Source organism: Sorex araneus, chromosome 1 (assembly GCF_027595985.1).
Source record: "Sorex araneus isolate mSorAra2 chromosome 1, mSorAra2.pri, whole genome shotgun sequence".
In the NCBI taxonomy this organism is placed as follows: Eukaryota; Metazoa; Chordata; class Mammalia; order Eulipotyphla; family Soricidae; genus Sorex; species Sorex araneus.
In genome coordinates, this window is record NC_073302.1 from 73,951,443 (window position 1) to 73,967,289 (window position 15,847).

Genomic DNA, 15,847 nt, shown 5'->3' on the forward strand with positions numbered 1-15,847 from the left:
TCTCACAGAGCTCTTTGGAGTGTGCCATCCCAAAGGAAGGAAATTACAAACAATTATGTGGTTGGAAAGCAGCTGATCTGCAATACCGAGCCAAAGGCAAACTTACAACTAAGATACTGTGAATTGATTTTAGGATCCTAAAAATAGTCAGTAAGTTGTAGCTGTCCTAATAATTATACTGAGAGCAAACTTCTCCAGAAAACTTCCTCACTGATCCCAACCAAAAAGTCCCCATCACCTCAATTTAGTCGAAACAAATCTATCTGTTAGAGAGACCGAGAGGAGGCAGACTTCAGACAGTGTTTTGGGAAATTTGCATTTATTTTTCACTGTCTGGTTCAGGCCTATAGCCTAAAAATGTAAGGTGCATGTATGGTTTTAGTAACTTCAGCCCAGCTTAAACATCATTCATCTTAGCAGCTTTTACTTATTTTTTAAAATATGGTTCATTTTAATAACCACCACCATCAGTACCTGCCATCTTTACTAACATGGCTAAATGCTTTATAAAATCCAAGTTTCTCACTATGGGCAAATGTCTAAATGTAATCTACAGGCCTGTTTCAAATAGTTAATAACAACAGCTAATGTTTAAGTATTTACTAGGTACCAGTCATTACTGCAGAGCCTGCACACATTATTTCATGTCGAATTTAAGTCTCAAGTTGGTGCATTCATTACACCTACTTATTCATTATATATTTCATTTTACAAATGAGAAAATGAAGGCTTCAAGAGATTTAATAATTGTTGGTGAACATACAGGGTCACTTAAGTTTAAAATAGGTGAGCTGACTAATTTACACTCCGAACCAAATGTCATTGGTTTACATTCATTATTCTACTCCCCTGCCTTTAGAATTCTAAGAAGCCTGTGGCATAAACTAACATACCTGTGAATCCACGTTTCTGGACTCTTTGGAAACTTAGTTAAGGCCAATTTCCCCAGATGCAGGTCCTTAATTGGATTTAAAGTGCCAGAGAGAATAAGTTCTTTCCTGAAAATTAAAAAAAAAAACTTTGTAACTTTGTAATTCACAGTGATTCAGTAAATAAAGAAAAAATCATTCTTTCTCTCCAAACATAACGTTTGACTATTAATATAACTTCATCATGAAATAAATCATTAAAATTTTTTTGAATCACCATGATAAGAGTTACAGAGCTTCCCAGTTTAAGACTCAGTCACACAATGATGAAACACCCGACCCTTCACCAGTGCACATTTTCCACCACCAATAATCCCAGTATACCCCCATCTTACCCTTCCCCCTGCCTATGTGGCAGATGATTTCCACTTTACCCTCTATCTACTTTGATCACATTCAATATTTCCACAAAAGACCCACCATTATTCTTCGGAATTTCCCCCAACAATCAGACCTGCTGAAATGGCATCATTAGATAATTTGTTTTCTATTGCTGCTTATGAAGAGCATATGATGTCATGGCCGTGCAATTTTGGATTTCTGATATTTTAGTAGTAAGTCTGGAAGGAATTCTGTCAAAAGGCTCTGGGTTCCAAGATTGGTTTGTGTGCCTTTGGGATCATGGCTGTTCAGGAGCCAGGAACTGTTTGTGGGCGACAACTTGGGGCCTCACTGGGATGGGAAGAGGGGCTGTTTCCACCCCCCATCCCGTGAGGCCCCGCATGTCAAGTCACAGCAGTCTCATACCTGGCTGTCCAATAGGCTCTGAAAAGGTGGTGGCCACTGTGCCACCAGGGAGAAAAGACATTAGGGACAAACACCTTTTCCCACCTGGAGTGGCACGGTGCCATAGTTTAATGCTCAGTCCAGATGCATTTCTGCCAAAAGCTGCTGGGTTCCGAGATTGGTCTGTGTGCCTCTGGGATCATGGCCGTTCAGGAGCCAGGAGCCATTCGTGGGCAGCAATTTTGGGGCCTCATTGGGGTGTGGAGAGGGGCCGGTTCTACCCCCCATCCCGTGAGGCCCCACGTGTCACTCTCTCTCTAGTTTGGAGCAGGGGCAGACGCTAGATCATTTACTTTCCATTGCTTACTTTTCATTTCAGGAAAGGCTGCATAGCCGCTTATGCGGCTATGCACTTCGGATGAATAGTCCTGATAGCCACATACTGGAGCCATGCTTGTAGAAGCTCATGGTCGCCAGGATTCCTTCTGGAGAAGATGAAGAGACTGCACCTGCTCCATCTGGGGCATCCCAGAGATATTGGCTCGGTACGGGGCCCAGAGGATTCTCTGGTGTTGTGGTGCCCACCTGCTTTCTTCACAGCTGAGTCTCAATAATAAAATCTTTCAGGCAGTCAATCTCAGTCCCACGGTCTCCCAAGCATTGCCAGGAGTGATTCCTGAATGCAGAACCAGGAGTAACTCCTGTGCATCGCTGGATGTGACCCAAAAAGCTCTCTGTCCAATTGGCTCTGAAAAGTGTCGGTTGCCATGCTGCCGCAAAGGGGAAAGGCCGAGGGACAAAAACCCTTCTCCTGGGGCTGGAGTGATAGCACAGAGGACAGGGCGTTTGCCTTGCATGCGGCCGACCCAGGTTCGATTCCCAGCATCCCATATGGTCCCCTGAGCATGGCCAGGGGTAATTCCTGAGTGCAGAGCCAGGAATGACCCCTGAGCATTGCTGGATGGGACCCAAAAAGCAAAAAAAAAAAAAAAAAAACCCTTCTCCTCGTTGGGCAGTACGGGGCCATAGCTTAGTTCACAGTCCAGGAGCATTTCTGCCAGCAGCCACTGCATTCCAAGATTGGTTTGTGTGCCTCTGGGATCATGGCCATTCAGGCACGGAGGAGAAAAGGAGCCGCTCCTGAGCGTTTTTTTTTGTATATCGGGAAAGGTTTGGAGAAATAGTTCTGGTCCCCACATACTGGAGCCATGTTTGTAGAAGCTCATGTTCGCCAGGATTCCATCTGGAGAAGGTGGGGGAGACTGCACCTGCTCTATCTGGGGCACCCCCGTATTACTGGCTCGGTCTGGGGTCTGGAGCATTCTCCAGTATTGTGTGCCCACCGGCCTGGATCCATTAAAACTTTTAAAGCATTAATATACATCACACATAGCTCATCGATTTTTTTGCTCAAGCGGGCACCAGTAACGTCTCCATTGTGAGACTTGTTACTGTTTTTGGCATATGGAATACACCAAGGGTAGCTTGCCAGGCTCTGCCATGCAGACAGGATACTCTTAGTAGCTTGCCGGGCTCTCCGAGAGGGGTGGAGGAATTGAACTTGGGTCGGCAGTGTGCAAGGCAAACTCCCTACCCGCTGTGCTATACCTCCAGCCCATTACACATAGCAATGAAGAACTTATTCTCATAATACTGAAAATATAAGAAGCAGAAGCAGAAGCCCCTAACCAACAGTGGAATATTCGTTACCTATTTAGGAGTGGGTAAAAGGGTTTCCACGGTTTGTCTTGTTCCAAAACATATAGGGCAGATCCTCTAACATTAAGACAAGCTCTAGCTTCCTAAGGGAACCTGACACAAAATGCACAGGCGACGATTAAAAGCACAACTATGATTTGGATTAAAGAGGAAAAGTAATCATACTATAAACAAATTATTTTTTAAATTTTCTCCTCTCTCTTTTCTAATATGCAAACATATGTTATTGCTCCTTTACCTTCTACCTTTCCCCGTAAGTTTTAACAAAATTTTACATTGTGTTCTTAAACAATTTATGGCTCATGCCATGGTTCTATATAATTTTACAAATAAACATTTTAATTAGTCAAATAACTGTAAATAATTTTGCTGAAATTTAAGACCTTTTAAGTGGCTTAGATTGGTTAACTAACTTAATTTTCCCAACAATCCTGTATTATGTTAAACCATACAAAATTGCTGATATTTCATTTTCCTTTTATAAGTTTCATTTTAAAAGCATTTCAAATTTAAATAAAAGTTTTAAGAATAATAGAGTCCCAGGGCTGGAGCAATAGCACAGAGGGTAGGGCGTTTGCCTTGCACGCGGCCAACCCAGGTTCAATTCCCAGCATCCCATATGGTCCCCTGAGCACCGCCAGGAGTAATTCCTCAGTGCAGAGCCAGGAGGAACCCCTGTGCATCGCCGGGTGCGACCCAAAAAAGCAAAATAATAATAATAATAATAATAATAATAATAATAATAATAATAATAATAATAATAATAGAGTCCCTGGGGGGGCTGAAGTAATAGTACAGCGGGTAGGGCTTTTGCCTTGCATGCAGCTGACCCGGGTTCGATTCCCAGCACCCCATATGGTCCTCTGAGCACTGCCAGGGGTGATTCCTGAGTTCAGAGCCAGGAGTAACCCCTGTGCATTGCCAGGTATGACCCAAATGGCAAAAAAAAGAGTCCCTGGGTACCATATACCCAGTTCCTTTTATTACTGACATATTATCATGGTTCATCTTCCACAATTGCTAAATCAACATTTGTAAGATTATTATTTAAAGTCATATTTCACTCAGAATTCTTTAGTTTTAACCAAAAGCCCCTTTTCTATTCCTGGCATTGTACAGGACTTAACATAACATTTTTTACATTTCCTTGAGAACCTCTTGCACCCTCCACATAAACCTTTTTTTTTTTTTTGATGGTCAGAATTTTTGATAAGTACTGAGGATGCATTTTGTAGGCATGCATGCTTGTTTTCCTCATGGTTAGGCTGGTTTTTTGGGAGGAAGAGATTTCAAGCATCATTTTTACTATGTCATATCAGGGAGATATATTATTAAGATAATATCACTGTTGATGTTGGCTTTGATTAACTAGCTGAAGCAGTAATATGTCACAGATTTCTCTACTGTACTTTTTGTGAGGAAAGTCACACTTATGGCACGAAAAGCTAATCCCTCTTTAAGAAGGGTCATCTTTCTAGATCAACTATCGGATTTTTTTTTTCCCTAAGGGAAATTTACCTATATTTATTTAGTCATATATTTGTGTCAGTCAGTATGGACTTACTGATAGTCATCTTTCACTTGGAGAGTTGAATCTTCCATGCCTTTGAAATACGCCATCATAAGCCCTCTTCCTGCACATCCCTACTCTATAGGCTCATCCTGAGTATTTCCTGTGCTGGCCCTAGAATCAACAATTTCCCCAAAAGTCTAATTACTCTTATTAAAGAATAGCATTAGATAACAAAACCAAAAAATTTCCAGAACTCAGCTCTTTTTTGATCTATACAATTTTATATGGCTGAACCTAAGCACCTCAATTTTACAAATGAAGAAAACGGAAGTTTGCAGAAATTCAATAGCCTACTCAAGATCTCTGAGTTCAAAGTGTCAGAACCACTGTCATAAATTCTGCTATGAGAAATGGACAAGAATCATCTGAACTTGTCTTGTATTACTTAGAAGACAGGTCTCCTAATTACTCAAAGATATTTTACTTAGCATTCATAGGCCAATGAAAAATAGAATGTTATTATAAAGTTAACCCCTTTCATCAAGACTTAGCAACTTTCAAGGCAAATTCAATGCAAGAAGAACTAGTTATTTTTTTAATACTGAATTTTTAAACTACTTGCAATGCTTACTGCAATCAAAGATCAACTTAAAAACTTTTTCTTGCCCTATTTTTTCCTGCCTGCAACACACATAATTTTTAAGTACTCATGTATTATGCCATCAACAGCTTATAAAACGCAATTAAAAGTTAGTCAATGATTTCTAGAATTACTGGAGAATATAAACAAGACAGAAGGTGTTGAGCATTTGATCTGCAAGAGACTTTGTAAGGTGTAGATCAGTTTATTTTCAAAGTCCCCATTTTTCATCTGTGCACGTACTCATGCACCTATCTCATTGAAGCTGTGTCAACCAAATTTCATTAAATCAAATTAAAAGTTACTAGAACAGATTCCAGAGGATTTTCTCAGGGGCCACATTTGACACAACCCAAGAGCTACGAGGACTATACCCAGTGGTGCTCAGGGGATCAGATACAGTGCTAGGGACCAAACCTGGGGTTTAATACACACTTATGCACATGCTCTACAATATTAGCTAACTCACAAATCTAGGATTACTTAAAAAAAAAAAGTATTTCCTTTCCAACTTAGCGTAAACTTTACCAATTTAATAGAAGTAGCTTCATGACTAGCTGCTAAAAACCTTATGAAGCTGGATTTATGGAACAAGTTTCCCAAACCATATATACATAAACTTTCAAAATTATCATAAAAATCATCTAGTTCAAATATTATATTTCATAAATAAAGCAATTAAATCTTTCTGCCAAAGCCAGTTGTTAAATTGATGAAAAGAGACTAAGTTCTATAGATGTGTTTTTGTGCCCACACCTGGCGCTGCATTCAGGAATTGCTCCTGAATGTACTTGGAGCACCATATGGGACGCTGTAGATCCAGCCCGGGTTAGCCAAGTGCAAAATAAACACCTAACTTGCTGTACTATTTCTCCAGCCACAAAGATTCATAGGTTTTAATATTAGGTTCTTCTATACTGAACATGACCTATGGATATACAACAAATTATGTGTGTATATATACATACATGTGTATATATGTGTGTATACATATATATGTATACACACATGTATGTATATGCACACACACATACTAGATGAACATTATACCGATAAGGCTCTCCCACCCCTCTCTTTCTCTTCTGTTTCATTTTGGGGTCACACCCAGCAGTGCTCAGGACTTACCCCTGACTCTGCATTCAGGGATCACTCCTAGCAGGGTTTAAGGACCATATAAGATGCCAGGGATCAAACCCAGGTCAGTCGCATGGAAAATAATGTGCCTTACCCTCTGTACTACCATTCTAGCCCTTTTAAAAAATTTTTCCCCATTAGGTGCCAGGACCTGAATCAGAATCTCAAGGCAAGTGTTCAACTGCTGAGACACATTCCAGTCCCAAGAATCTCTTTTTGTTAAAGAACTTTCAATTATCTGTAATGATGAGGAATATGAAAACATGAATAAAAATGATACTTCCACTTCTCTATTAACTGATTTCTTTTTTCACAAAATGAAATTATTTTCAGTTTTCAGTTTGTAAACTAAATTATCTATTAGGTGCCAATCACTAGTGTCAGATGCCAAGAAAACAAAGGTGGGGAAAAGTTCCTACCCTTAAAAAGTTCCTACTCTCTCAGTTGTAAATAATAGTACCTTCCTAAGTCTCCTTTGCTGATTCTTCTGTCCAACAGAAATAGAATGAAAGTCATAAACGTGAGCCATGTATGTCATTTTAAATTTTCAAATAGCTACATCAAAAGCAAATATAAACATATTAATTTCAGTTATGTCCAAAATGTTAACATATTATCAGTATTGAGTTTACTTTTTTTTTTTTTTTTTTTTTTTTTTTTTTTTGCTTTTTGGGTCACACCCAGCAATGCACAGGGGTCACTCCTGGTTCTACACTCAGGAATTACCCCTGGCGGTGCTCAGGGGACCATATGGGATGCTGGGATTCGAACCTGGGTCAGCCTGGGTTGGCCGCGTGCAAGGCAAGCGCCCTACCCGCTGTGCTATTGCTCCAGCCCCTTGAGTTTACTTTTTTTGGTAGTCTCTGAAATCTGATGTGTCAGCCTTACCAAACATTCTCAACTGATATGCATCACACTTCAAGGGCACAATAGCTATGTGTACCAGTGACTCCAGTACTGGCTGGTGCAAGTCTAGACCTGTCTAGTGTCCCAGTGCTCAGTCTTTGGTATCTACACATACTCTTTTGAGGCTCTCAAGCCATCGCACAACTCTAAATACCATCCATATTCTAGTGAATTCCAATTTACATATGACCCAGGACTCTCCTTGAACTATGGACTTATACAATTAGTAAGATCCAATTCTGAAGTAGTCCAGATAAGCTCCAGACCCCCAACCAGCTTTCTCCATTTTACTCTGCCTCTCTCCCAAACAACTTCATTTCAGCAAATGGAAACCCATTCTTTTTGGAGAGACTCAAGTCAAAAACCAGTCAAGCTTGACCTTTTTCTTTATCTCTCATCCAACTCACATGTCTTTGGCACTGGTTTATAAACAGAGCCAAGGCTTACAGTTGATGTACTACACTAAGCATCTCTTCAACTGCTGAGCTGAGCTCTACTTCAAGTCTCCATAATTTCAACTATTTCCTAGCTTCATACGCACTCCCTGCTCTACTATAATCGACTTTTCATTAGAAGTCAGAGGTTCAAAATCTACTTACAATACTACTCAGCTAGAAACTCTTCAGTGACTCCCTCTCAGAAAAAGTCAAAGTCTGACAGCAGCTTCTAATGATCTATCAAGTCCTATGAGATCTGGCCCATTACTCTCTAGTCTTATCTCCTGTTATTCTCTCTCTTCCATACAAAACACAGTTTTCCTTCACTAGGACACTGTAGGCACAACTGGAAGCTCTTCCACTTGTGGCTTCCTGGACCCAGAAAGCTCTTACCCCACAATTCAGAGTGAACCCCCAAAATCATGTCAGCTCTTGCTAAAATGTTCCCTATTTAAAACAGCAATTCCACTCTTCCCATCCTCTTTTAATTCTTTTCTATATTTGCTTCCCTTTTTTTCTCCGTAAGATATATCCACCTTTTACTACTACTATTGGACTGGAGCAATAGTAGGGCATTTGCCTTGCACACTCTCGACCCGGGTTCAATTCCTCCGTCCCTCTCAGAGAGCCCGGCAAGCTACCAAGAGTATCCCGCCCACATGGCAAAGCCTGGTAAGCTACCTGTGGTGTACTCGATATGCCCAAAACAGAAACAACAAGTCTCACAATGAAGACGTTACTGGTGCCTGCTTGAGCAAATCGACGAACAACGGGACAACAGCACTAGAATACAGTACTACTATTATTATTTAATAATGTCCTTGTAGCCTTTCTCGACAAGAAAAAAAAATCCACAAGACTAGTTTTGTTCATGGCTCCATTTCCAGTGCTTAGATTCTAGCACACTGCACTGTAGCACTGTTCTCCCATTGTTCATCGATTTGCTTGAGCGGGCACCAGTAACGTCTCCATTGTGAGACTCTCGTTGTTACTGTTTTTGGCATATCAAATACGTCACGGGTAGCTTGCCAGGCTCTGCCATGGGGGTGGGATACTCTCAGTAGCTTGCCGGGCTCTCCGAAAGACGGAGGAATCGAACCTGGGTCAACGGCATGCAAGGCAAACGCCCTACCTGCTGTGCTATCGCTTGTGGTTAATATTGGGTAAAGGAGTAAAAGTTATTAAGTGTTGCGTGGAACGAAACAGATAACATAAAAAGCTGTAGTATAATCCCTGAAATAAGGCAGCAATTCATAAGCCTCTGAGGATTCCCAAACCATCGTAATATTTCCATTAAAGAAAACATGAATTTTAAAATGATGAAAAAACTTAAAGCAATTATCTGTTCTATACATTTCTTATCTTTATTTGAAGTATCTGATTATTCATAAGATCATTTTAAAGAGCCAAATAATGGTTATCAAAATTAAAAAAAAAAACAGTCACAAATAAAACTAGGTACTATACTCTAGAAAACTAACTCAAAATGCAACCTCACTTAAAATACACAGAAATGTAGATTAAATATTGTTAAAGATAAAAAGTTAGAACCTGTCTCTTTACCATAAGAAAATTTAAAATGTATTCATACTGCTCAAAGGGACTTCACTTTTTGTTTATTCATAATTTTTATTCTGCATCTCTCTAATAACTTTATTTGGCTCAAGACACAAATTAAATAGCAATACATATTGCTTAATTTAAAAGGTCAATTTAAATGAACTGAAATTTAATATTTCTATGAAGTATTTTATATGAAGAGGTATAACAAACATACAGGACTACAAAATACTAAGTGACGGAGACTTCAAGTGATTAGACAGAGTTCACAGTGTTAACTATTAAACAGAAGTTTCTGGCCTTGAATCATCACTCTGCACCTTCCATTGGACTGTGCATCTTCTCAACTATATCAACCAGTGATGTGAGAGTTAACCAATTTTGCTAATTTGACTGAGCTTAGCCAAATCTAAAAAGGGGAAAAGCATGGATTAAGTAGTATATTATAAATCAGCATGACAACTTACATTTAGGATGCTAAGTTTACAGAAAACAGATGAATGTATAAGCAATGGGACAAGGTGTATGTTTCAAGTGTCAGGAAAGTACCATAAACAATGGTAGAAGAAATAAATGTTAGAGATGTCACAGTATTATGGTTTATATTTCAGTTTTTCAAAAAGTTACCAGTTGGTAGAGCTTACCTGTCTTCAAAAATTCAAACAGTTTTAATTCCTCATGGATGAGAATGATGTACATACCTGACATTCCACGCAGTGGTAAAGTCTGGGTTTAGAAGCAAGAGGGTACATGTGACATCTATCAATTCTAAAATAAAGAAAAGTCATATTAGAACCACACTGCACCCCCTTTCAATGTCTGGCTTCTCTTTCTTTTTAATTTCTCTTCTGTACTGCTCAAAATAAACTACTTATATATGATAGATAACATTTAAAACTCACAATATACTAGTTTCAACGTCATATAATTTAAAGGTGAGATACCTTGTTCTCAACTGTCAAGGATATGAAGATTACCAAGCTTTTTATCCATTTCTGGGCCAGAGAGATAGTACGATGGGTTAGGCACTTGCCATGACCTGGCCAACCCAGGCTCAATCCCCGACATCCCATAATGTCCTAACCCTCCAAGAGTTATCTCTGAGTGCAGAGTAAGGAGTAAGTCCTGAGCATTGCCAGGTGTGACCCTCAAACCAAAAAAATTTTAAAAGACTTTCTCCTACTTCAAATAAGTATCTTGAAAATTGATGCTGAAACAACTTTATGATATGCCTATTAAGAATAATCAAAGTACCTTTCAGTCTTTTTTATTTTGTTTAGGTTATAGATTTTTGTTTAGGTTACAGTTGTGGTAACAATTATGGATTTGATGAATACTTACTACTCCTCACCACCACCAAAATGCCTAAGACTCTCCACCAAGGTCCCCATTACACCGAGTCTGCCGATTTTCCCATTGCTTCTCCAGAACCCCCACTGCCAGCAATCTGCTCTGTAATTCAAGCACCTGTCATCTTTCATGCTCTATTCTACCTCCCTACATACCAGAGGTAAGTAATATAACATCCAGCATTTGTCTTCCTTGACTCACTTCACTTAACATCTACTCTCCAGTTCCATCTATATTGCATTTCTTCATCTTTACCTTACAGCCACTGAATTCCATTGTATATGTACACTACAATGCCTTTATCATTCATCTATCATAGGACATTTGGATAGTTACCATATCCCAGTTAATCTTCTAAGTGCTGCAACAAACATGGGTGTGTGTATCACTTGTATCACTTGTCATCCTGTTATTCATCGATTTTCTCGAGCGGGCACCAGTAACGTCTCTATTTGTCCCTATCACATGCTAGTGTAGCCTGATAGCGTCTGCTCACTCCAAGAACATGCACAGCCTCAAACTGTTTATTCAGGGTCTTGGTGAAGAAGTCTGACCATCTTGTAGGTGGGCAGCCACACAGTCTTTTGACATCCCGTGGAATTCAGTCGGTAATAGCTCTAGTCCAGCAGTCATCTCTGAATCGCATTCCGTGTCTGGCGCATCTGATTTTTGACACCTTGGCAAACGAGACAGCGACCCTGATTCTTTGCCCCCCCCGCCCCCCACCGCCCCGCGTCCCTGATTCTTGATCGTCGACAGAGGATGGAGGTCAGAACTCCTGATTCCTTTTCTCACTTGGATGGAACGTGATACTCCAAGCATAGCTTTATTGATTCCTCTTTGGGATACCTGAATAGCGTTCTCATCCTGTTTTCGTAGGGCGCACATCTCTGAGGCATATGTTAGTGCAGGAAGAACGGTGGAGTCAAAAAGATGTGCCCAGAGCCAGAGGTTCTTCATCCTCTCAACAACTTATTTGATGCTCTTGAAGGTGTTCCACGCTGCTCTCTTCCTCCTGCGCAGTTCTGGTGCCAAGTAGTTCCTCATGTTGAGTTCTCAACCAGGGTACACACAGCTGCTGCATTCGGAGATGTTCGTTCCATTGAGAGCAAATGGAATGTCAGGGACTAGTTATTTTCAAATTAATGGTTTTACAGTGAGGAGGGTAGATTCCAAGAGGTGAAATGGTAGGGTTGTATGGAAGCTCAATTCTTAATTTTCTGGGATGTCCCCATACTCTTTTTCCACAGAAGTTGAACTAGACAACATTCTACAACAGTGAATGGGGGAGGAGGGCATTACTTTCTCATTGCAGCCCTGGCAACACTGGTTGTTTCTAGTTTTTTGATATATCCCATTCTCACTGGTGTGAGATGCTATCTCATTCTGATTTTGCATTTCCCAAGTAAGTGGCAACAAACAGTCTTTCATAAGCCTACTTACCAATTACATGTCCTTCAGTTAAGTAAATATTAATCTCCTGTCCCCATTTCTTGATGGGGTTATTTTGTTGTTATTGTTGAACTTTTTAAGTGTTTTATTAGTAAATATTTTCTCACTCATTAATAGGGCATTTTCTTATTTTAGTCTCAGTTGTTCATGCCATGTAAAAACTTCTCATTTGGTTTTGGAGCCACACCTGGTAGTGTTCAGGACTTACTCCTGACTTTGCGCTCAGGGATCTTTCCTGGTGGACTTGGGGGATCAGATGGGGTGCCAGGGATTAAACCTGGGTCAGATGTGTGTAAGGCAAGTGTCTTACCTGCTGTACTTCTGCTCCAGCTCAACTTTTTAAATCTGATGTAGTTCCATTTGTTAGTTTGGGGTATTACCTTTGGCAACAAAGATCATTGATATCTCTGAGATTCCTGTCCTGAAGAATTCTGTTTTTGTTTTTCCCCATGTAGTTCATGGATTCTGGTCTAATCTCAAGATCTTTAATCCTCTTTGAATTCAGTTTTGTGAATTGTGTGATCCCATTTGACTTTTTTGCATGCAGTTATCCTGTCTTAGCACCATTTGTTAAAGTAACTTTCCTTGCTCCATTTCATGCACCTTTGTCATAAATTTCATATAAATCTGAGGAGTATATATCTGGGATCTCAACTTTATCCCATTAGTCTAAGAGTTTATCTACTTTGGGGGCTGTGAGGAAGGTGTAAGCTCTGTATTCAGGGGTCACTTCTGGCAGTGGTAGGAGACCCTGTTGCAGTGCAGGGGATTAAACCTGGGTCAACCAAGTAAAAGGCAAGCATCTTACCCACTGTACTCTCTCTGATCTCTGTATATATCTTTAATTTATAATTTTAATATACCCTCATTTCATTTTTAATTACTATTTACTATTTCTAGTTCATCTTATAAACAGGCCATTCATGGTCATTATCTATTTAACTATTAACAATTTTAACAAAGCACTGAGCACATAGAGAAGTGTTAGCAGAAAACTCAAAGCCAGTCCCAAACAGCCTGTCACTGTTTGGGACCTTTCACTGCTCTACCTCCACATGCTGCACCTGACCAGGCCAAATCCCAGCACTTCTGAAACATGACTATTACCTGTCCTCCCTTCTCTGGACTCAGACTTGTCTATTATTCTCCCTGCAAGAAATGCAAAACTTTCTGTCACTAACAATATCAAACAAATGTCTTTCTATGATTAAAGGCTTTTCCTGACATACCTGGTTGAAATCAATCTTTTATCTTTTATGTTCTTTATCTCACTTTGTATTTGATCTTTCATAAATATTATGCTCCTAATTAGTCTGTAAATTTTTCCTCTCTAATACATCTTGAAATGACTCCCTCCTATGGCTCCTCCTTCAAAGAAGTTCCATGTCTACCAACAGCACAGAAGAGTGATAACAGCACTGGTCTTGAATCTAGTCACAAAGCCTGGACTAAAATCCCAGCATATATACACACTGCCTATAGAACTTAATACCGTTCAATTTCAATGTCCTAATCTAAGAAATGGGGCTGACAACATCAGCCTCAGTGTGCTGGTCAAGGTGACTCATTCCATTTCCCCACAGTTACTTGACAAACAGCAAGTACCCAGTAAGTATCTGGTCAGCAAAACACTTTGCCACTAAGAGACAAATGATCTTGACATTAGTCAAAGAAGCCAAAAAAGAGACAACTCTCGATCGCAGTGGAATTGTCAACATTTCTAAATTTGTCAATTTGACAACAATAACAACAAAATCCACTTTGGAGTTAAGTACCAATAAGAAAATACTTGTAGGGAGAGATGGTACAGTGGGTAAGGCCCTTGCCTAGTACATGGCCAACCTAGATTGGATGCCTAGCACTCCATGTGGTCTTTAGAGACTACCAGGAATGATTTCTGAGTGCAGAGTAAGTCCTGACCACTGCTGACTGTGGTCCAAATACTAAAAATAAATAATAAATAAAATGCAGGGCAAGAACCTTGTACTACTACCTCTTTACTTCATTGCCCTTCCTCTTTGACCAGTCTTAATGGTCTGGTCTAGGATACAAGTTCAGATGAAACTTCCTTCAGAAAGCATTCCAGTCAGATCCCAAAAAGGAAATAAAGTGTCAGAAATGGGAAAGGATCAATGACAGAAAAATTACAACAGACAGCATTAAAACTGAAGGACAATTTTGGGGGCCTGAACAGTGTTATTCATGGACAACTGGGTGGGAATGCAGTGAAGGGACCTAGGATGCAGTGTACCTCAGGCCTTGTAGTGCTAGAGAAACCTAGACACCCCACAGTGTTTGGGGCTCCAGGGCTGCACCCAGCAATGCCTAAGGGATCATCTAACGCCAGTAATAAAACCCCAATTCGGGGTGGGGTACGTGCTAGGAAATACTATTCCCAGCTCCCAAAGACAATTATCTTTGTATGTGAATGACATTTGTCTCTGCTTTCCCTACTGGCTCTTGGTAAATCAAAAAAAGAAAGTAATGTCACTCCAGTCTGATGGTGGTGTTCTACATACATTAATTCATTGAACCCTGAGAGGAACCTCAGAGACCTACTAGAATTTCCTTCTTTTGTATGGAAATTGAAAGGTTAAATAATATAGTTGAAGTCACTGCCAAATAATTTGAGAAAGCACACATTAGTGTGCAGATGAACCTAAATACAAATCTGTTCTGTAAAAATAGATGTGCTTTCCACTATAGCACAGTGTCCTCTTGAAATCAGGATAGAAGCAAAAATCTAAATAAAAACATAAATAATCAATAGTTGACAAAAACTATTTTACTCTCTACACTTCATCAACCATTAATTATCTCTGCTATCCCTTGAAATTAAACAGATATCGTTCCAAACAGCAGGGCCTATACCAAGAAATGTCTGTCCTGACTTACATACTTTCCAATATATTACTATCATATCAGAAGGAAAAAAATAATCTGGGCATATTATTAGACATAGGAAATAGTAACAAGGAGAGGGGAAGACTACAGAAATGTCAGAGAAAATCAACATACTTTCTCTGCTGTGGTTCATTCTAGATAGAAATGGTCAAAAATTAGCATTCACCTATTACTGGTTTCCAGGTTTGACAATTGTCTCTGGCAGAAATATATTTTTATGCTTCTAGAAGTAAATTCAAGGTGAATTTGGAGTGGTTAATCTCTCCTTCCAAATGCCTAGCTACCACAAAGAACAGTTTGAGTAGTGAACACCAGATAGGCAGAATACAGAAACTGGATCAAAAGCCAGACTTCGCATTTGCCTATAAACTTAAACTTTTGCCTATACAACTCTTGTTACCTGAAGGACTGGCTGGAGTGATATTACAGTAGGTAGGATGCTTGCCTTGCACATGAGTGTGCCGGGTTCAATCCCTAATATCCCATGTGGTCCCTCAAACATGCCAGGAGTAATTCCTGAGTGAAAAGTCAGGAGTGAAGGTTGAATGTTGAAGGCTTGGTCCAAAAATAAAATTAA

At 39.8% G+C, this 15,847-nt stretch overlaps 1 protein-coding gene across 1 annotated transcript in view; it reads right to left on the reverse strand.

Annotated features, from left to right (window-relative positions):
• PTAR1 (protein prenyltransferase alpha subunit repeat containing 1) overlaps positions 1–15,847 on the reverse strand; it is a 53,990-nt gene that overhangs the window by 21,491 nt on the left and 16,652 nt on the right. The window contains exons 3-4 of the mRNA XM_055136965.1: positions 10,266–10,332; positions 894–998 (exon numbers count right to left, since the gene is read on the reverse strand). Coding sequence (XP_054992940.1) covers positions 894–998; positions 10,266–10,332 — 172 coding nt within the window. The remainder of the gene's footprint in view (positions 1–893; positions 999–10,265; positions 10,333–15,847) is intronic.